We start from the raw sequence: 21,142 nt of genomic DNA, 5'->3' as shown, positions 1-21,142 counted from the left end.
CATCACTAATATTCTCTCATTTAAAATTATGCATTATCACAGTAGGAAAATTAAAATAAACGATGTTGACATTTAAATATATTTACTATTAAATTTTACTTAAATCTAAATAGAATATAAATTTTAACACTACGTTGAAATGTTACAAGGCACTTTTATTATTGTTAAATACCTATAATTATACAAGTTAGCTTTCAATATCTCCACTTTGCTCTTTTTGAGGATGTATCTTGTTCTTGTCGTAGATAAAAATTCGCTTCGCCCTGTCTAGCTCATTATTGATGAGAATGCCAATCAAATTGGCTACATTTGTATTGCTGCTTGCAGGAGAACTGTTCAGCTTTCCAACTCCATTCGAAGTAGTTGCACATTCAGAAGTACCCATTTCAACTTTATTTCTCTCTGTAGATTTACTTACGTACATTTTCCCGGGAATTTTTAAGATGCGACAGTTATTTGAAAATATAGAACTAGCTTCTGGAGTACCACTTTTCATGATGTATTCATATGTCGAAACCCCCAAAATTGAAATGTAAATGTGAAAACAACATAAATGTAATAAGGCACATGCAATTGCAAAAGCACTTACGCAAAAAAATATCAAAAACCCTAAAAATATTACGGAATTCTTACAAAATTCTGTAGATGTTATTGACATTGATGGGCATTTTATAAAATTTTGTGCAAAATTACTTAATTTTTGAGGATATACAAAAAACATTACAATATCAGTAATACACAAAGATGACGTCAGAACAGAAATCAGAAGGGCAGTGGTTACACTCGCGACGAAAGACGTGTAGTTTCTCTGGCCAATGCAGTTGTTCAACCACTTACAATGATGGTCGAAGTGATCAATGCATTTATTGCAAAGGCTGCAGTGCTTGGTGTTTTTGCTGCTGGTGTATATGTTGCACAGATGACATCGACCATTTTCTATGACATGGGTGTGGAGACCCCGGTCGAATTCTGGAACGTTGTTGATTGGGAGCTTCCGTAATTCATCCTCACTCGGGTCAATATACGAGGCTGTGATATGAGCTACAATGTGAGAGACGTATAAAAATACATACACTATTAACGATGTTATTTTCAATTCATCAAATTGGATTTGTACAAGAACAAAAAAATTGACCAATCCAGTTGCAATAAAAACGATCCATCCGATCACTTGCTGATAATTGAGAGGTAGTTCCAGTCCATTTATTCTTCGATAAGATCTTCGAGCTTGTGATGATGTGCAACATCTATGCATTTGTGCATTTATTGTTGGTAATATTCTCCAAAACTTTGTTCCTTTGTATCAACGCGACCTTTAGTCACAACTCGGTAGATATTTCTGCGCGCGCACTATAGAAAATCCATTAACCTACAACTACCAAGGGCTATGGGTGAAATGACATCATTCAAGGGTCCACCTATTTTTCAATGATCATAGCTACATATATAAGATGAAAATGAGTTTTTTTAAATATTATCATTAAATTATTATTATAATAACAACAAAGGGAACAAACCTAGGTACCTACGTTAAGTTTTGATGTGATAGCAGTTTCCATAGAAACGATGTAAGTTAGTTTCAGTCAGTGATGCTAATGGTGACTTGAAAATAAGGTAGACTGAACTTAATAATTATGCTCTAAACAACTACGTGGCGTGAAAGCCTATACAGTAGACATCCTATAGGGAGGAGTCAGAAGAAAAATAATGATGTCACGTTTTTATATTGTCATAGGTACAACAATGTAAATTTACATAAAAAAATGTACAGGCTGAATCATTATAAATAAATATTAGGACAAATCACACAAATTGAGCTAACCCCAAAGTAAGTTCTAGACTTGTGTTATGGGATACTAACTCAACGATACCATATTTAATAATAAATACATATGTATATAATTAAACATCCAAGACCCGGGCCTATCAGAAAAATCTTATTTTCCATCATGACTGGGGATCAAACCCGGGACCCCTCGATTCAGGGGCACCCACTGCGCCACCGAGGTCGTCAATTCGTCACCGAGGTCGTCAGGTCGTCATTATGTTTTGTTGTTTCAACGGAAAACTTCTTAGCTATTTCTCGTCTTGTACGTACAAGTATCCTATGCCCTGAACAGTCCAAATTCTCCTCAAAACATTTGTTTTTACAACATTTTTTACAGAATTGATATATACATTTACCACCCTGTAACAAAATAACGGGATTAAATTTTATGTAGGTATATACAATACCATACAATACTTTTTATTGCACCAAAAGCGAAATTTACAAAAAAATATATATACAGTCAAGTTACTCCGCACCTGCATGGATAAAACAATCATATTTTCGTTTTTAATAATAGGATTCATTTAATTATAGTTGAATTATAATAAAATTACTTTTTCAAATTTTATTCGAACCCATTCATTAGGTTAGTGCTGAGGCACAGGCTTTTTTCTTTTTACATTAGCACCATGAACCAAAGAAGGACTTGTGTATGAAGTTTTGCACAGAGACAATCACCTTTTGCTTATTTGTCAGGAAAGGAAGGAGGCTTATTTTATTTTTCTTGCATCGATTGTGCGAAAGACTAGATGTGGGTAGAGCGGGCGGAGGTGCCGCATTTCTCATGTATTATGGTCACTCAACTTTTATTAGAGAAATGGCAATAGCATCTTTCTTTATTTTTGCTTTATGATTGGCACAGTTGCTATGTTCAGTTAGAGATACTTACTAGTGGATTGGGGCAGTCATCATGTACACAAATATCACCACTTCTTCCATTTTGATTATCAGGCTTTGGTGGTCTCCTCAAGATTCTTCTCATCTTTTTCATTTTTTTCCTTGATATAACATGTCCATCTGAATCACCAAGAAGTCTTTTATGACTATCATCCTGGAAAATAAACAAACTAAGGTAGGTACATTGTAATTGAACAGTGTCTAGTGTATTTGAAAAATAGTATGTCAATTAAAAAGGTAAATTTAAATCACCTGATTTTTGTTATGCATGTCCATCTTTTTTGTGTGTTCTTCAGGAGATATTCTTACATATGGTTGACATATCCATGGTGGCAAGATCAAATCAAAACCATTTCTTGTTATGTTGTCATCACATTGTTGAAGGCCTTCATGTTGAGGCAAGTATTTTTTTTGGATATCAACACATACTCGCCTAAAATCATTCAGGTTTTGAGCTGTTGCCAATATTTGCCTGATGTCATTATTAGCTTCAAACGTAAATCTGTAATTAAATTATTTTAGATAAGGTGCAATAATGATACGGCTAGATCCTAGTTGCAAGTTGAAAAGTAGAACAACTTTATAAAGGTAAATATACATATATTTAATCCATCCATAGCAATATTAGAAACTCTGCTCCTAAATTGGACTCTAAAAGCTCTTAAATTATTGAACTGATTTTCATGAAACATAAGCATTAAAGTTTGAACTAGTATCAAAATCGTACCAACATTATCTGTGTAACATACTCTTTATTGAATTGTGGTGAAGTCTTTAAATTGTTTACAACAGCTATCTGTTTGTTTTAGGGGTTAAAAATAAAATAGATAACTTACATTTTGTGAAAAATTTTGAACAGATGTCCTCTTATGTATGAAGAAGGGCATGGGAACTGTTCCACTAGTTCTAAATACTCCAAAGCTATATCCCATGTCACTGGATTGATGCCTTCAAATAAAGCTGGATTAGTTAAGATACCCTCAGCGCTCATTACACCATCTACCTTTGTATAATGTAAACATCTGTGTACATCTTCTAAACATTGAATATTCCCATTAGCTAACATGGGTATTGATACAGCTTCTCTGTAATAGAATTAAGATTGGTAATAACTTTTTGACTGTAATACATATATGTAAAACGGATAAAAAGGAAGAATAACAATGCTACAACCAAAATGTGGCAACCTATTGAATGAATAATTTATTGATTTGATTTTATAGAGAAACACTAACCTGACAGCCCTAATGTGTTTCCAACTAGCAATCCCTGTAAGTGGCCCCTTCTGCTCACGAGTTCTGCCATGCACTGTGATCAACTTGCACCCTGCATCTTGCAACATGAGTGCATATTTGACAGACTTCTCTATATCTTCAAATATTCTCACTTTGCATGTTATTGGTATTGAAACTGCATTAGACATTTCTGAAACTATAAATCAATATTTATTTTTATATATGTAATTTACTGACTTAATTCCATGATAGTCATAATCTTTTTACCTATGCTCTGCAGCAATTTCCATTCATCTTGAAGAAAAGATCCATATCTGCCTCGTTTAGCTATTGCTTGTGGACATCCAAGATTAATATCGATAGCATCACAGTGTCCTTCTACCAACTTAGCGGCTACAGCCATTACTTCAGGATTATTGCCACAAAACTGTCAATAACAAAAATGTTTGGAAAATATGAACATACAGATTATAGTTATCTGATGTGTTAACAATAATAATAGATTACATATAAATGAATTCATTTTGAACTCATTAGTCCGGATTTATAATACGGAGTTAACCTTATTCTGGGTCAGTCTGATCTAACCAAGGTGGAGTTTTTGTTACTAGTAATAGAGCCCATAAAATGGATCCCCACCAGTATACATACACATAATTCAATTACCTACCTGTACAAATAATGGACGGTCAAGTTCGTCACAAGTTTGTAAGCTGTCTCTTCGATATTTAGGATCTTTTACGAAAACGTTACTGTGAAACATGGGAGTGTAGCATAACTGTGCTCCGTGTCTACGGCATAATATCCTCCAGGCCAGTTCACTAGCGTCCACCATTGGTGCGACGACATAACGAGGCCGTCCTATGCCTTCGTACCAGTTACTCGACATAACTACACCTCCAGGCCTGGAATAAGATTAAGTCCATACATCATTTTTTACTTTCTTTCATGTACCTAGTCTTAATTGATATCAAAGCATTATAACACCATAATTATTACCAAGATGTATCCAATATAACTTGAAAATAAAAGTATCTATTTAACACGTGAGTTTACAAATAAACCTAGGTATCTCAAGGAGTAAAATAAATAAATAGGCTAGGTAGTGCATATCATACCTATCTTTTCTTTCTTCCATCTGCGATTTTGCGATTTCGGCAAAATATTTTTACGTAAAGACATGGCAGCAAGACAGGAATGACAATGACACATTACAGCTACACTCATGGATTTAGTAGTACTTCCTACTAGTATTTACTAATTCCATGGCTACACTACATCTTATACTTTAGGTACATGTACCTTATTTGTTTTGTAGTTGTATACATGTACAGCAGTCGGTATACAACTTGTACATACAGCATGGATGTCCGTCGCTGCTGCTCATTATAGAATAGTCCATTAAATTTTTAGCTACAAACCATGGAACACAAATGAAATTGGTATTAAAGGTAGTGTAGGTACGTCGTTGTACGGAGTAGGCTCAGGTACCACAGATATAAAAACATTACATTAAATCTGTGACAGGCATGGATTTATTAATGACAATGGGAAAATGACAATTGTAAGAAAAGTAAATGTCATACCATACATTTGTCAATCAAACGGATTGAACGGCAAACAGGACAGAACGGCTAGCAAACAATCCCGAAACAAAATTGTTTCTATTACATACACTGTATGTCTAATTATTTATTTCACCAAGCAAATTCTAGCACATATTGAGATCGCCGAACTAATTTGTTACATTATTTATATTAAAAAAGAGAATAATGGCCCACGATATCACGGTAAGTTTGCAAATTTTTAGGATCCTATTTTACGGTTATGTTTGAGTTCTTACAAGCTAATATAATTCAAACTAATCATGTTCGTATTGTGATCCTTCTCATTGTGTTTCAGAGTCAATTTTATACAAGCTTGAATTTACCACTTCATGAGAAATTGGCAGAGTTAACAAGGATAATAGATCATTCTGGGCCTAATAAAGAGTTACAGGCTCTTTTCCCACAATTAGTTAATAGTATATTTGCCAATTCTTTTACAAATGGTTGGGGTTTGAGGATGATTACTTTAGATGCTAACAAATATGAATTTGAAGCTCTAACTTCCTTTTTGGAGCCACAGGGACCAATGTTTAGATTATGTTACAAATTATTATCAGATCCGCAGTTGAAGTACAATTTGCCACTCAATACTTTACCAGTGAGTATTGATGTTTTAAAAATTTCATATAATCTTCATGTGTTTAATATTTAAGTTAACTAGTATTAACTATGAGAAATGGATGTACAGTCTTCATCATCTGCAAGGCTAGCTTGTTTTTCTTTACTTGCTAAAATATTTTTGAATCACATGTACCAAACTTTTTAAGATATAATAGAAGTGTGCTATTATTTCTGATAGGTGTGGGTGAAGTAAACAACAGAAAAATCTAATAGAAGTGTGTATATTTCAGTTGAACTTGCAGATGAGCCTTGAGCGAGGAAGGTGTTCTCAGTTTTATTCAGACATGCTAACAATGGATGCACAATCAATGAATGTGGTTGCTTTGGCACTCAGTATCCTTTTCATGTAATACCTATACTAAACATACAATTTGTTTGTGAAAATAATGTAAAACAATATAGACAAACACTTAATTTTATAATTGCAGCTTATATGTTTTAATGGGTGGAACTTAATTATAAGAAACTTAATTATTTTACACATGTTATTGGTAATATTAGCTCTTAAGATATGTATAAAGTCAATTGTAAGATATTTGATAATTTCCTTATACCTGTTTGTGCCAGATCCTTTTGATTATTACATTTTTAGCTTTGCTCTATTCTTGATAAACAACAGTCAAAACAAAAGCTCCTGGGAAAATTGGAACAGTGTTTATTTTGCTTTGGCTTGTGATTATCTGATGCACTTCCTGCCTACAGATCCTAATGAGCCAGTATTACCTCACATACCAAACTATACTGGGAAAGTTCCAACGGTGGCCCCTTTACAAACAGCAAACAGGTCTGTATTTTATTTAGGACCTTCCTATTTAAATGGATAGAAAGGAGCAAATTTTTTTAAGTCTGTTTTGCATCTTAAAGATTAAAATAAATATATAAAATACCATTTGAATTTACTAATTTGTGTAAGACTTAATTTTTATATTCTATTAATTTTAGACCACTTAGCTCCCCTTCGCTACTTCTAATTCAAGACCTGTCAGGTATGAGCAATCAGCACAGTCAACATGTATCACAGACACAGTCACGAAACGAGGTTTGGCGGTCTGAGACTGTTTTACAAGTCTTCATAGATGTTTGGATGAGTGTGGAGGAATTTAATTCGAGGGGAGTTGATGTAAGTAGTAGTACTAAATCCTTTCATATTTTTGATATATATTTTCGAAACTTTTAAAGATCATTATGATTTGTCTGAATCCAAAACAAGAAATTGGCTCATCTATATTTGTATCACATTGACTTGCAAGTTTAATTTTTACACAGCTTCAAGGGAACCCTAAAAACACTATAATGAGAACAACTCTGAGATTGCTCTGGATAGTGAGGTTTGGATGGTAATGCAGTGGACCTTTGTCCTGCTAATTTTGTAATTTGTAATTTTTCAGATGTACCAAAGAAGTTACCCTATAATGTCCAGTCCAGAAAGAGTAAGAATAGTGCGAGTTTTAGTGAAACACATACATTCATTCTCAGCAAAACATTTGTCGGATCCAGCGTCGCGCTCGTGCGCGCTACGCAAGTACGCGCGCCAGCTGATGTGCGCACGCGCCTACCGCTACGTGCAGCATCTGGTCACCAGCTGGCCCTTGGATGCTTCCTTCAGGCTGGTCATGGAGCTTTGGTTGAGTCTCATTCAGCCTTGGAGATACACGGACAACATGATCAATCGTGACAGGTGACGTATTTATATTTGATTTCCATCTATTAAAATAATACGAAGTTAGAGTATTCTTTCTTTGTTCGAGCAACATTTACACCAATCAAACAAAAAGCTATATGCTCCATTGGTTCACATAAGAACAAGTAACTTCCTCTAGCGCCATTTACGTCAAGTTTGTTCACTTAACGTAAATGACGCATTCTCTGTATCTTATTGAACAACAAATTAATGGTCTATGATTTTTTTATATATCTATATTATCTACTTTTACAGATTTCGAACTACAAATAACAATCAAGAAGAAGGAAACAGTAACATATTAGATGCCAGCTATACTCAGTTTATTGCGGAAAATTTCCCTTCATATACCTGCATTTTCCAATTGGTGCTTCCTAGATTCCTGAGATTAGATCTTACTGCGTACAAAAATACTGTTATGTTATTTAGATTGGGAAAGGTAAGTAAATTTAATGAACATTTGTCTGCAAAATAAAATAAATAAATGTATCTATGACACTTTCTAAATTTGAAGATAGATACACGTATCTAAATTATTTCGCTTTATATCTAAATTAATTACACAGACATTCCTGTTCTCATGTATTTCACACTTTTCATGCACATTCTGTGAGCAATCTTCATATAATTTTATCGCACCCGCTATTTCTCTCTGTCTCTTTGGCCCAATCGTCTTTTATTTAAGTAACTAAACAGAAGCAGAGTTACATTATTTGTTTTTACTATCCACAGGTGTTTTCACAACCACATTTGGTGCCGATTTTGTGGAATTTGGAACAAGCTATGACAGATTTTAATTCTAGTCTCTTGCAGAGCCCTGACTCAAGTTACAATAATTCTATACATGATCAAAGGTAAATACAAGGACACATTATATTCTATTATTCTCAAATGGTTGTGTGTTGACTAGGTTTTCCACGGTACATATGGATGCAATGGCATGTATACAAAAGCATTCACTACAATTAATACGTGCCTGTACCTATATAATAGCACTATGTTATCACACAGTAACGATATTTCTTTCATTGACATCTGCCATTTTCGTTCATCCTGTAACATATTTAATTTTAGCTATATATATAATGGAATACCTCTTCACAAATGGGTTGCCATAGCTAAACAGGCGGTATCCGAACTAAATTTATCAGCGAACTTTGAATATGACCCCATCTGGAGCGATAATAAAAAAAAATCTGCTATGGACTTCATTAAAAGGATACTTGCAGCTAAAATTGCGTCTGACCGCAATTTGGAAGATATGAATAGGAAAATTAACGAAAATCATCAAGGTGAGTAAATAAATAGATTTTATGTGTTCAATAATTGTGAGTAGTATTCAGAAATTAGATCTTCACAGGCACTTTTTCTCGTATTTTTTTATATTTATAGTTATATCTCACAAGCTACAAACTACTGGTATTTCGGAACGACCACTGCTGAGAAGAAATGCCGAAAGAAACTCATTTGAAAAGTGTTGGTCCCTATTATACCAGAAGGGCTTACCATTATTGTTTCTTACAATGTTTTTTTCTAATAATATATAAAAGTACATAATGTACATAGTCAAAAGGTATATCAAAACAGGTTATGATTGTGATCCGAGTTTTGATTATCATATATAAATATATCGATGTGATACACAAAAATATATGAGAAACGAGATGACCAGTTCTCACTGGCAGCACCCGTTCACGAGTTGACGCATGGGACAGCCATCGTGTAGCTCAACCGTAATAGAGGGAACCTCACGACCCGGCCCACGACGCCACTACCAGATTGACAATTTGAGTGAGCATGACACACTCGATTCCCATGACTTCATAATTACAAATCTTATTCGTCGAAATAGACACTTGAAGATCATAAATCACGTACATGTTTTACAAATAACAATCAAATGTCACAATATATGAATTATTATAATAAAAATAAAAATTATATATAAAAAGTAAAATAAAAATTAGGTGATCATGTGTGGAGTGGCAAAGTTGTCGGGAGGATCCATGCGTTTTATCAGTCAAATAGGCGTGAATTGTGTAATACACAATTCACGCTATTTATCCTATCTCTATCCATAAAATTTTTCTTAACATAAGTTTTAATTTTTTTCATTGGCAGATTAGCCTCACATACACGTTTTATGTCATTGTATATATGAATAAATGTCATTTTCCAGGGTTTTGGGCCTCTATCAAACACTGGCTCATGATAGACAACCAATTTGAAACAGATTTAGTGTTAGAGGAGACCAAAAAAGTACCAGTTTATTTAAATGCATCTGTCCATCATTTTGCGACTATATTTTTAGTAAGTATATTTACAGTTTAATTTTAGTATAAATAAGAATAAACGCCGGAGCACAACGAACGTGCGTTACAAGTCCATGCAATCATGCTGCACATGCGTTAGGAATGCACCAGCCCTTATTTGTTTTATTGAGACACAATTAGTACATTCAAATTTCAATAATACAGATCGAATCAATAGATATCATTAGTAAAAAACGTTTTTTAATTTATTTTTTCTTCAAAAAACGCGTATAGTAATAGTTTATGTTGCTTTTCGCAAGTATCCATAACTTTGAATTCGTTCTTACGTGCAAATGATGAAATAAACAACAAGGTATAAGTAGGACACAATAACTATTGTACAACTATATGGTACCTACGGTATTCATGTAATTTGTTTAAATTCCGAAATAAAGAAGTTATTATTATTAAATTATTATAATACTTATAATTCATTCTTATTAACAGATCAATGAAACCAGCCTAATGGCACCAGAGCCGATCGTTGAAGACAGTGCCCTGGAACATTCTTCTTTCGGCAATTCTTCCAGTTTTCCACTTTATATTACAAACAAGGTATATTAATATTTTTTTGCATACCGCACAAAAAGCTGTGACATTAATACTTATTTATTATATCTTTTTCATTTATCAAGCACTAAAATAACAAAATTTTAATCAAAGTTTTTCTGCATAGATTAGATTATTTCTGATTGGAATATTAAACTTTTGTTTTTGTATTAGGATGTATATACCTATGTATAGGAACAAATCACATAGATTGAGTTAGTCCCAAAGTAATTTCGAAACTTGTGTTATGGGATACTAACTCAACGATTCTACTATTAGGATGAAAATAGTGAATGAATGTAGAAATTTATTTGATTTCAGCTCCGTAGCAAACCTACCGAAGTCAAGTACATGGGAGATCCAGATCTGATGCCAATAACGTCGTACGAAAGTACTATATTGGTTCGAATGTTGTACCAGATCGCTTCTAGGATAAATGAAATTGTAAGTTTAAATTTGAACACTGTCTACTCAGTACTTCTTTATCTATCTATACTATTCAGTTTAACGTTTTTCGAACCTAATGTTATAGGCAAGATAAAGAAGTACTGGGTAGACAGTGTTCAAAATTCAACCGAATGTTGGGCCGAATTATTCGGTTAACTATTTCATTGTTATGCGCGTAAACAGGTTTTAACATATACGGTAGGTGTCGCTGCTACTTGACCAGCGAGTCCTACCCGCGCACACAGCGCTGTCACTTAAAATATCGCACGAACACATTACTAATAAAAAAGCATATGTGCTTATTATATCAAAAATATTGACAATATTAACATTATTATGTTTTCAATATGAGTAGGTGTAAAATACCACGTGATTGTGACTTTTTTGACGAAATGGAGATGATAGAAAACGAAGAACCAAGAGTAGCCAAGAAAATAGACATACTCGAACCGAATAATTTGGCCGAATAGAAATGTCGGAAAGGATGTCGAATACGCCGAAAACCGAATAACAAATGTTCGGCGCATCTCTTACCTTAAATCTATAATATCACAATTTAAAATATCTCTTATATCTTTCAGTATCGAGAAGAATTCATATCCCTGTGGCAAAGTAACAATTTTTGGGGTCACGTTGCCCGCGAAGTGTTACACCCGCCATGCACAATCCAGACGTACGTGCGAGACTTGACGAACCATCAGAACATCGTGGTTGAAGAGCTGGCGCCGCGACTGGTGCTGCGGCGCCTCGGCTCGCACGCCTTCGTCGCGTGGGCGGCCATCGGCTACCTGCTCTTTAGGCTCTTGTCATTCAGTGGTTTTACTTACACGTTTATATTGTTCCTATTATGGGTAATGTTTGTATTCACGAAAGTGTCTTTAAAAATGTTAAAGATATTAAAATAATGTAACTAATATTTTGTATTTTAATATAATGTTTTTGAATACCTTTTTTGTTTTTATTTATTTATCCATCCTTCGGACGGGAAATTATACAAGGTATAAAAACATTTAACAAAAATCTTTTCCGAAAGTTAAGGCCGCATCGATATCTGTAACTGTGGTTTAGGAGAAAAGGTCTGAACTTGACACGATTTTCTGAGTACATTAAAATATTATTTATGTATATTGATAGTAATACAGTTTGCGTGATGCATGCATACACATAGTTTTTAACCATGGAATTAGTCGGGAGTACCTACTAATTCCATGTTTTTAACTTTATACTATTTGTCAATAGGACACACCAGTAAAAAAATAACTGTGATAATGACAATCCTTCCAAAGGTATGACTTCTGGTTACAGTCTATGAATTATCCGAGGAATTATATCTACCTACCAATTTTATCTAGAGTATACATATTTTTTACAATCTTCTGACTTTGTCACCTACCCTGATCCGACAGTCAAAATCAATATTTCAGTATTCTGGTCTAGGTTCTGGTGGTCTCAGAAAAGGCTACTATACGCTCTGCTCTTGGTGAGCCCTAAACACAACACAGCACACACAAAAACACAGATTGATAATGATAGCCAAAAATATTTACAAGTAAGTCATGGAGACAATAAATAAAAAGAAAAAAAAAATATCAATATCATATAAGTACTTCGCGCGCGGGGCCCACATCTATGCATATACCATAATCTACTTGATTGACGTTGTCCATGTTTGTATTTTAACTACGAATGAAACAAAATGAAAACTTAAACACAATTTATTGAAGATCACGAGTACTTCTTAAGGGTGAGCTTAGGCACGATGTTCATGGAGGCGAGCTCCTGGAAGAGCAGCTTGCAGGCGTAGGGCATGTGCACACTGGAGACGGCGGCGGACGAGCGGCAGGCGTGGCACCAGGCGCGGCTGGCCAACCGGCCGCACGCGCCGCAGATGTTCGCGCTGAACGCGTCCGACGCCAGCATCAGGCGCTCCATCAGCAACATGCTGTCGACGTATATATAATTTGAAACCGACGAAGAAGAAGTAAACACTGTTGCTATAATGGGTAGGTTTAGGTACATAAGTCGGTACACAAAGTTATGTATTTCTATAATACATGGTACACAACATACCTAGCGCCGTATCCGATGAGACAGTCGCGCTCCATCTCGCCGAGTCGCAGGCCTCCGTCGCGCGAGCGGCCCTCCGTGGGCTGCCGCGTCAGCACGGCGCGCGGGCCGCGGGCGCGCGCGTGCATCTTGTCTTGCACCATGTGCTTTAGTTTCTGGTAGTACACCTGGGACAGGGGAGAAATCAATTATACTAGTACAGCGTGGTTCAAATTAACGGCTAGTAGGTAGATATAGAAATATTGAAAGTATACTTTAAATATTCCTATTACTTAGCCATGTATGAGAAGAATCTCTTAGAACAGAAACAAAAGTATAATTTATTAATACATTATACTTGGTTTTTTTTTTTATAAGAGATTCTTCTCATACATAGGCTAGCAATAGCAGCCTATCGCCGATTCCCTCGCGTCGCCCTACGACAACCTCACTCTATGACAACCGACACTATCCGTTCTATATCCTTGCACACGTACGTTGCTCGTACGTGAGTGAATCGCCTATTTAAATAAGTCATACAGTATAAATGCCTTTCTAGTTTCGCAACTCGTGGCTCTCCCGTAAAGAATATAGACGTGATACAGTATGTACGGGAGCACCAAGGGTAAAAATTTATTCGATAACGGTGTTACTCTCTGCAACTAGACTTTTTTTCCACAATTTTATGCTGTCTAAACGGTGTTCCCGCAGAAAGCATTGTAATTTGTCTATTTCGAAAACCCAATAACTTGTTCGATCCTAAAAAAATCCCATTCGTCCCCGACGGGGATAAAACCGGGGGTAAAGTACGGGAAGGACCGAAAATTAAATGTGTCATAGAATTGTGAGAAATAGAAGATATAGAGAAACCACACAAGAGCATACAACTTTTCTTTCAACGGCGCGGCGCCGCGTAACTTTTATTGTCATGTCGGTCATAAACTATTTTTTTTTAAAACGTTTATGTCGTTTACTGATTGCGTGTTTTGACATTTTAAAATTTCCAACATTTATAGAAAAACGTTTTCTCTAATTACAGAATTATTCATATTTGTAATACTGTAAAAAATGTTAACTATGCAAGTTTAAAAATTGGAAAGTATCATAAATACATATATTTAAAAGTTTTTTTTCGATTTTTCTCAGTTGATTTTTTATAACATAATATCAAAACAGATACATACGGGACCAGAGTAGATGTACGCTTCCAAGGGTTCTCCGGTCAAACCAGAATAGAATATGTCCTTCCCATGGTAATTATAACCATGTTTTTCTAATTCTTTACAAACGTCTCTTACTTTCGAGCCACCGAATGCAGTACCTATAACAAAATAATGAACTCAAATTCTGAATAGATATATAAAAAATAAATTTATCATGTCATCAACATACCATAATGGAACTTTCCTTCCATCAGACCAGCTTTTCCAGCAAGCAACTCAATGGTTTTACCCACTGTCATTCTAGAAGGGAATCCATGAGGGTTCATGATCATGTCGGGACAGATGCCCCTGTCGTTGAACGGCATGTCTTCTTGCTGGACAATGAGCCCCGTCACTCCTTTCTGGCCGTGACGGGAACTGAACTTGTCCCCAATTTCTGGAACTCTAGTTTGCCTCAGCAATATTTTTATGAGAAACGCGTCTTCAGAATTCGACGACACCATAACTTTTTCTATATACGATTCTACAGGTCCTTTATATGTGACTGGTACATCTTTGTACTCTACTTGTTGAGGCTGGCCTTGAGGCACGGGGTTGATGGTAGCCGGGGGCATTTGTTTGTTTATCAGCACTTGTCTGTTCTCGACCATTTCCCCGGGCGCGGCGATGCCGTCAGTATCCAGTATATCATGTGCTCTAATAACTTTTCCTGTGTTCGCGTCTCTCGATGGTCCTAAAATTCTATCCGACGTTTGATTACTATACCTTTTCATAGTTGTTTTCACGCTTTTATAAACGAGACATCTACCGTAACCCCTATCGATTGACGCCCTGTTGAGAATCAACGCGTCTTCAATGTCGTAACCGCTGTAACTCATCACAGCAACTGTGGCGTTTTGCCCGGCTGGCAGCTTGTCGAAATTTGTTAACTCTATTGTTCTAGTTTTCACCATAGGACATTGTGGGTATACTAAGTTATACATGAGGGTATCTATTCTATTCTTCTGGTTATAACCAATGGTTCCTGGAAAATAAAAAAAATAACTATATTTATTTACTGAATAGGAACATACCCATCCAAACTAATATTTACAACTAGCTGTTGCCCGTGACTTCGCCCGCGTTTATTTCGTGCGTCCGCTCATAATTTATCTATTTATGTATAAACATAACCCACTTACAGTTTTATTATATGTATAGATATCGAAAGTCTATCATGCTAAACCGCTGGTTTCATAAAATTTGGAGTAGATATAGTTAATAATTCGGTTTAAACATAAGCGGGTGGAGCCGGGGCAATAGTTATTAGGAATATGTCATGGATTATAAGATTACTCACCCATTGCTTGTTTACCCATAGCACATTGGTAGGTATTCCTAGGACTTTGGTTATGATGTGGGTATGGAACTAGACCGGCGCATACGCCTAAAATTGTGAAAGGCTCAATCTCCAGATGCGTGGTAACATATGGGTCAATCTCTGCTTCCACTGTTGCAATGTGGCTGTCATTCTCCTCGTTTACATCCAAATACTCTATTAGGCCATCAGACAAGAAGTCCTGAAATTTCCTTATACCCCTATTCAGTTCATTTATATGTCCTTGCTGCACTAAAGGATAGCCATTCTCCACAATTATATATGGGCGACACAATCTGCCGCCGTCGCTGCATATGTACACAGTTCTCTGATTATGATTCGGATAGATGGAAACAAAAGCAGAAATGAGACCGCGCCGTCGGAACATCCTGAACACCCTGATGAGACGTTTATACTGTCGTGACACTCCAAGTATATTTCCTGAAATTTAAAAATATGTTTTTAACATTTATTAAATAATTCTAAAATAAAGTTTGTAAATGAAAACTACGAACCGTTTAAAAACACCATGTACACAGAAGGATTATTTATTTCTTCTCCTCCCAACAATCTGACGTCTTCAACGCCAGCATTACAAGCCAGTCTCGCGATCGGTTCCTCTGAACATTCGGTAGTGATATGGGTCATTAGTGCCAAGTTTTTGACGAGACCGCAAGCCTCACCCTCGGGCGTGTCAGAAGGGCACAGCATACCCCATTGTGAGGGCTGCAAAGACCTTGGTCCCGATACTTTTCTAGTTTTTTCAAACTGCGAGTTCACTCGCGTCATCATACCCAACGCAGATATGTAACTAAGACGACTGAGCACCTGAGTAACCCCATGCCTTTCCATCTTAAATCTTTTAATGGTCCAATTTCCCTATAAAAATAAAAAAGAAATGTAACAAATATTACAAATATATGGTAACTAGACGCGGTTTCGATCCTGCCAAAAAGTAGCCTATATGACTCTCCAGCTCTGATTCTACTATCTCCACACCAAAAATCAAGTTAATCCAATATTATTATTAATATTATATAATAAAAAAACACAGTTGGAATCGAGCGCGATTTGAACCTACGCCCAAGTCCATCCGGGACAATGCTCGCTTAAACACACATACAGTATTTTCATTAGAGAGTAGTAAGTACTCAACAAACTTCACTGTCACACACATCACAAGTTAAAAAAAATGTAAAGTACGTGTGACATGTATAACAAAAAAAAAACATTTAAATATATAGACGCTTAAATATTTTTAATAACTTTTATAAATGTAATAATATAATAACTTACAGAAGAAATAGCAGTGAATAGTCCATTAGCGATCAAATCAGGCCGCATATGCTTTACAACATCAAACGGTGCCGCTTTCACCTTTGGTATTATTTTGTCTGCAATGGACTTCAGCTCCCAATTGAATCTTTTGAATAAATCTTCAAACATTAATGCTAATAGTGATCCAGCCAGCTCCAATCTCTTGTTTCCATAATAATCAGGGTCATCTATAGCCGACTTATTTGTCTCTGCCTCTATGACTCGTTTTACCATGATAGCCAAGTAAATAGCTTTGACATAGAAGTTAAAATTTTCTACCACAACATGAGCTAATATTGTTGTGGCTAAAAGATCACGAGCCTCGTCAACTGGCGTACGGGATTTTGAACTTGCTGTTTGGAATCTGTAAAAGTATTTTTATTTTACTAGCACCATAGGACACAAAATAGGCTTTTAAAAAAAGGTGGCATATTCTTTCACACTGTTTTATTTATCATATCTATTTATAAACAAAAAAAAGAATAGCGCTTTGAGTCAGTAGTAGAAGATATGTATTTAGGTAAAATGGTACTGAATTTACCTTTTCACTTTTAGCTTACTGCCAATGTATGTTAATGCTTGGTTCTGGGTAAATATTTTCAAATTGTGGCAGTCCATGATGCATGGTGCCATTTTCTTTACAGTTGTATCATCTGTGCCAATTAGCTGCATTATTTCCTGATCACTGCAAATACCCATAGCTTTAAATGCTATAGCTATTGGAATATCCTGCAAAAAATAATAATATCCAAAATAATTCATACAATTTACCATAATTAAATTATATTTTAAATGGATATTTGAATGGGCAGGGCTCTTTTTGTAAGGTAAAGACGCAGTCAAAAGCTAAGCAATTCCTCTGTTAATAATTAAAATCTTTGACACAGAGAAATTTTCTCTCCTCACAAATTTCCTCCTCATAGGAAATTTCATGGGAAAAGTCTGAGAAGTGATATATAGCTAGTGATAACATATTATGCATCAATGAATCTTAAAGGAAGGACAAATAACTGTTCAACATTTCACATGGTGATGTGGAAAATGATTTGAAAAATCATTTCAAGATCTCCTAACTTACATCAGATAATGCATTATGTCTCAGAACATATTTTCCATTCTTCACAATAACATTCGTCCTGGTTTTCTTCTCATGTGTAGAACTTGTGACTTGGCACTGGATTGCACCCTTGAATTCGTCTACTATCATCCTGTTCCTGGACAATTGCTCTTGGATCAAAATCACTTTTTCTTGCCCTTGTAAAAAATAGAAAAAGAAGAGTTATGAGTGGATTTTCAACACTATGTAGATTTATGAATTGTAAAAAAAAAAGTGGTAGTGGATTGAAAGATCCCAAGTTCGAATCCTACTCATGCCACATAAGTTTGTATATCAATCTGAATCATGTATTATAGTTTTCATTAACCAGACCCTGATTTGACATTGACTGATTGATTTACTAACTTGTGTATGAAATGGACAAGGCAATTGTGATTTGTGATCTTCAAAGTGTCTGAATTATACTTCTATTTCGACGAATAAGAATTGTAATTATGAAGTCATGGGAATCGAGTGTGTCATGCCCCTCAAATGGTCAATCTGGTGGTGGTGTCGTGGGCCAGGTCGTGAGGTTCCCTCTATTATGGTTGAGCTACGCGATGGCTGTCCCATGCGTCAACTCGTGAACGGGTGCTGCCAGAGGGAACTGGTCATCTTGTTTCTCATATATTTTCATGTAAGTTAATTGTGTTTCACATCGATATATATATATATATTATAATCAGCACTTGGATCACAATCATAACCTGTTTTGATATACCTTTTGACTATGTACATTATGTACTTTTATATATTATTAGAAAGAAAAAAAAAACATTGTAAGAAACAATAATGGTAAGCCGATCTGGCATGATAGGGACCAACACTGTTCAAATGAGTTTCTTTCGGCATTTCTTCTCAGCAGTGGTCGTTCCGAAATGCCAGTAGTTTGTAGCTTGTGAGAAATAACTATAAATATAAAGATTGACGAGAAAAAGTGCCTGTGAAGGTCTAATTTCTGAATAAATGATTTGAATTTGAATTTGCAATGACAAACCACTCCATCAATAGTGCCAAGAAAGTTGTGTGTTACATTCCACATAAAACTACTCTAAATAAACTAAATTAAATATTTTTACCAGTGAAAACAACTTATTATGTTATTCCAGATTATTTTCTATTTTATTTTCAGATTATATTCGGTGTACCAAATTTCATAATAATTGGTCCAGTAGATAATGTGTGAAGAGGTAACAAACTTACTTTTGTATTTATAATATTTGTTATATAAAATTAATATCATCATAAGTAACAAGTATTCATAAATATGAATTATTTAGCATTGGTTAGAAAAATAAATAGATAATTACCTTCAATGGTTTTAAAAATCATTCAATTCTTACCTCGTATTATAAAATAACCACCAGGATCATGTGGACACTCATTCAGCTGAGCCAACTCAAAATCTGATTTGTTTGTTAGAACACAATTTGATGACCTTAGCATCAAAGGCATTCTGAAAACATTACTTATAATGTAGTGTACATATACTCAAAGAAATATTATGTAATTAGTACAGCATAATTTTACCTAGGTACCTAAGGTAAAAACGGAACACTTATAGGATCAAATTCATTATTGTATGTCTGTCGAAGATACTATTTCTTGGTAAGGCATCAAGTAAAATTTATATCAAATCTCTATGGTCTGTTGGACTGTGAAAAACAAAAATGTGATTTTCACAGAACTCTCAGTGTACAAGTCCAACATGCACTTTACTAGTTTATATCTATACATATTTATAAATATATTTTTGTAAACTTTACTTTTTTCCCTGAATTACAGCAGACCATGGTGAAATAAAATTATAAGTGAGTAGTAACAAAAATTATGGATTACCTGCCAATCAACTGCTTATTCTTAATGACTCTCTGGTTGCCTCTGATGTATTCAATATCAACAGTAATTGGAGCGGAATAAGTCATATCCCTCAGGCGACATTCATGAGGGGTGGTTGGTTTTGTCACATTAAAACCTTCTTCAAGATCTGGGGTACCAACATAAGCATTCAAATATTTTATATAAAAGAGAGGATCTGCATCACAAAATACTTTTTCATTAGCTTGGACAATTTTCTTAATTTCCACATTTATAAAGTAGTTAAATGAGTCTATATGTTGTTTTACGAGACCTTTGACTTGTAAGAAGGATGGCACCAACTTCCATTTATCCTGAAAAAAAAATGTTATTTATGCGGGAAATACATTTCGGAACAATTGAATAATAAAAGAAGAAAATAAATAAGGAACATAAAAACTACATCATGACTTATTACCGTATACTTCTTTTTCGTCCAGCTCTTCTCCCACTAATGCGAATAAGTACATTCTTATTACATATTAAATAAATTTGTACAAAATGTTTATAATCTATTTTGTTTAACTAACCTCTATAGTTTTAATAGGTTCTCGTAAACCTTTGGTAGACTCCCAGTCACGAGCCTTTTCCTTCAGCTCACCCATTTTTACTATCGCCGCATTTATCTATTTCTTATTTTTATTATCAACTCAATTTAAGAAATTCGGCCTTTTCTTTCCGCAATCTCCATATCTAGGTAGGAATATAAATTCCATCAATCAAACATTTAAACCATGTTTTCAATTATTATTTTCACGATGTTATTGATATTGACATTAGTAATTTCATTAATTAGGTTTTTTTTCTAAATCGATCGGCTGTAGTACAGTACACTCACATATTTCATTCTTCTGTTTATTTACAATACCGACATAGACTAGTATGAATCAATGTATAATTTACCTATTTCTGAATAGAAGATGATACTCATATTATATATGTGTACAATACAAAATATTCGTACCTACTAATGTTATAAACTAAATCCGAAAGTTTGTGAGGCTGGGGATGTATGCTCTTTCTCGCAAAATTTACATGACCGTTTATAATGAACTTTGGCCCCGAAATTCCCACCCAGATATCCCACTATAAAATAATAATAACTTATACGCATGGACGTATAAGA

General features: G+C 34.9%; 4 protein-coding genes across 7 annotated transcripts; 1 reads left to right on the top strand and 3 right to left on the bottom strand.

Annotated features, from left to right (window-relative positions):
• Positions 1-65: 65 nt before the first annotated feature.
• On the bottom strand, positions 66-1,255 carry LOC135310051 (uncharacterized protein). Its single transcript, XM_064437014.1, has one exon. It carries the CDS (start codon positions 1,253-1,255, stop codon positions 188-190), a length of 1,068 nt encoding a protein of 355 aa, XP_064293084.1. The 3' UTR covers positions 66-187.
• On the bottom strand, positions 66-5,201 carry Dus1 (Dihydrouridine synthase 1). 3 transcript variants are annotated; one of them, XM_053767599.1, is made up of 8 exons: positions 5,082-5,201; positions 4,634-4,868; positions 4,231-4,390; positions 3,964-4,159; positions 3,565-3,813; positions 2,981-3,230; positions 2,721-2,882; positions 66-2,188 (listed from the first exon to the last, which is right to left on the bottom strand). In XM_053767599.1, the coding sequence occupies exons 1-8, from the start codon at positions 5,099-5,101 to the stop codon at positions 2,012-2,014; spliced, it is 1,449 nt and encodes a 482-aa protein (XP_053623574.1). In that variant the 5' UTR covers positions 5,102-5,201; the 3' UTR covers positions 66-2,011. The 3 variants fall into 3 exon arrangements, with proteins under 3 accessions (XP_053623574.1, XP_053623585.1, XP_053623593.1); XM_053767610.2 differs by having other exon boundaries at positions 4,963-5,105; XM_053767618.2 differs by having other exon boundaries at positions 1,879-2,188; positions 2,981-3,161.
• A 118-nt stretch (positions 5,202-5,319) lies between these two features.
• On the top strand, positions 5,320-12,126 carry LOC128683927 (uncharacterized protein). The gene is made up of 13 exons (XM_053770039.1): positions 5,320-5,753; positions 5,866-6,168; positions 6,422-6,524; positions 6,759-6,975; positions 7,134-7,311; positions 7,580-7,869; positions 8,128-8,311; positions 8,605-8,726; positions 8,947-9,164; positions 10,052-10,182; positions 10,632-10,739; positions 11,055-11,177; positions 11,762-12,126. Exons 1-13 carry the CDS (start codon positions 5,736-5,738, stop codon positions 12,083-12,085), a joined length of 2,319 nt encoding a protein of 772 aa, XP_053626014.1. The 5' UTR covers positions 5,320-5,735; the 3' UTR covers positions 12,086-12,126.
• A 753-nt stretch (positions 12,127-12,879) lies between these two features.
• On the bottom strand, positions 12,880-21,065 carry Polr3B (RNA polymerase III subunit B). Of its 2 annotated transcripts, XM_053770038.1 has the most exons (13): positions 20,981-21,065; positions 20,547-20,709; positions 19,999-20,330; positions 19,503-19,615; positions 18,142-18,317; positions 17,605-17,792; positions 17,043-17,427; positions 16,262-16,625; positions 15,729-16,187; positions 14,619-15,413; positions 14,411-14,547; positions 13,251-13,414; positions 12,880-13,122 (listed from the first exon to the last, which is right to left on the bottom strand). In XM_053770038.1, exons 2-13 carry the CDS (start codon positions 20,619-20,621, stop codon positions 12,906-12,908), a joined length of 3,405 nt encoding a protein of 1,134 aa, XP_053626013.1. In that variant the 5' UTR covers positions 20,622-20,709; positions 20,981-21,065; the 3' UTR covers positions 12,880-12,905. The 2 variants fall into 2 exon arrangements, with proteins under 2 accessions (XP_053626013.1, XP_053626012.1); XM_053770037.1 differs by lacking the exon at positions 20,981-21,065 and having other exon boundaries at positions 20,547-20,885.
• Between the last annotated feature and the right edge of the window lie 77 nt (positions 21,066-21,142).

The sequence above is a fragment of the Plodia interpunctella genome, chromosome 3, assembly GCF_027563975.2.
Source record: "Plodia interpunctella isolate USDA-ARS_2022_Savannah chromosome 3, ilPloInte3.2, whole genome shotgun sequence".
Classification (NCBI taxonomy): domain Eukaryota; kingdom Metazoa; phylum Arthropoda; class Insecta; order Lepidoptera; family Pyralidae; genus Plodia; species Plodia interpunctella.
The sequence above is the reverse complement of the archived record's forward strand: the minus strand, read 5'-3'. Positions and strand labels throughout refer to the sequence as shown.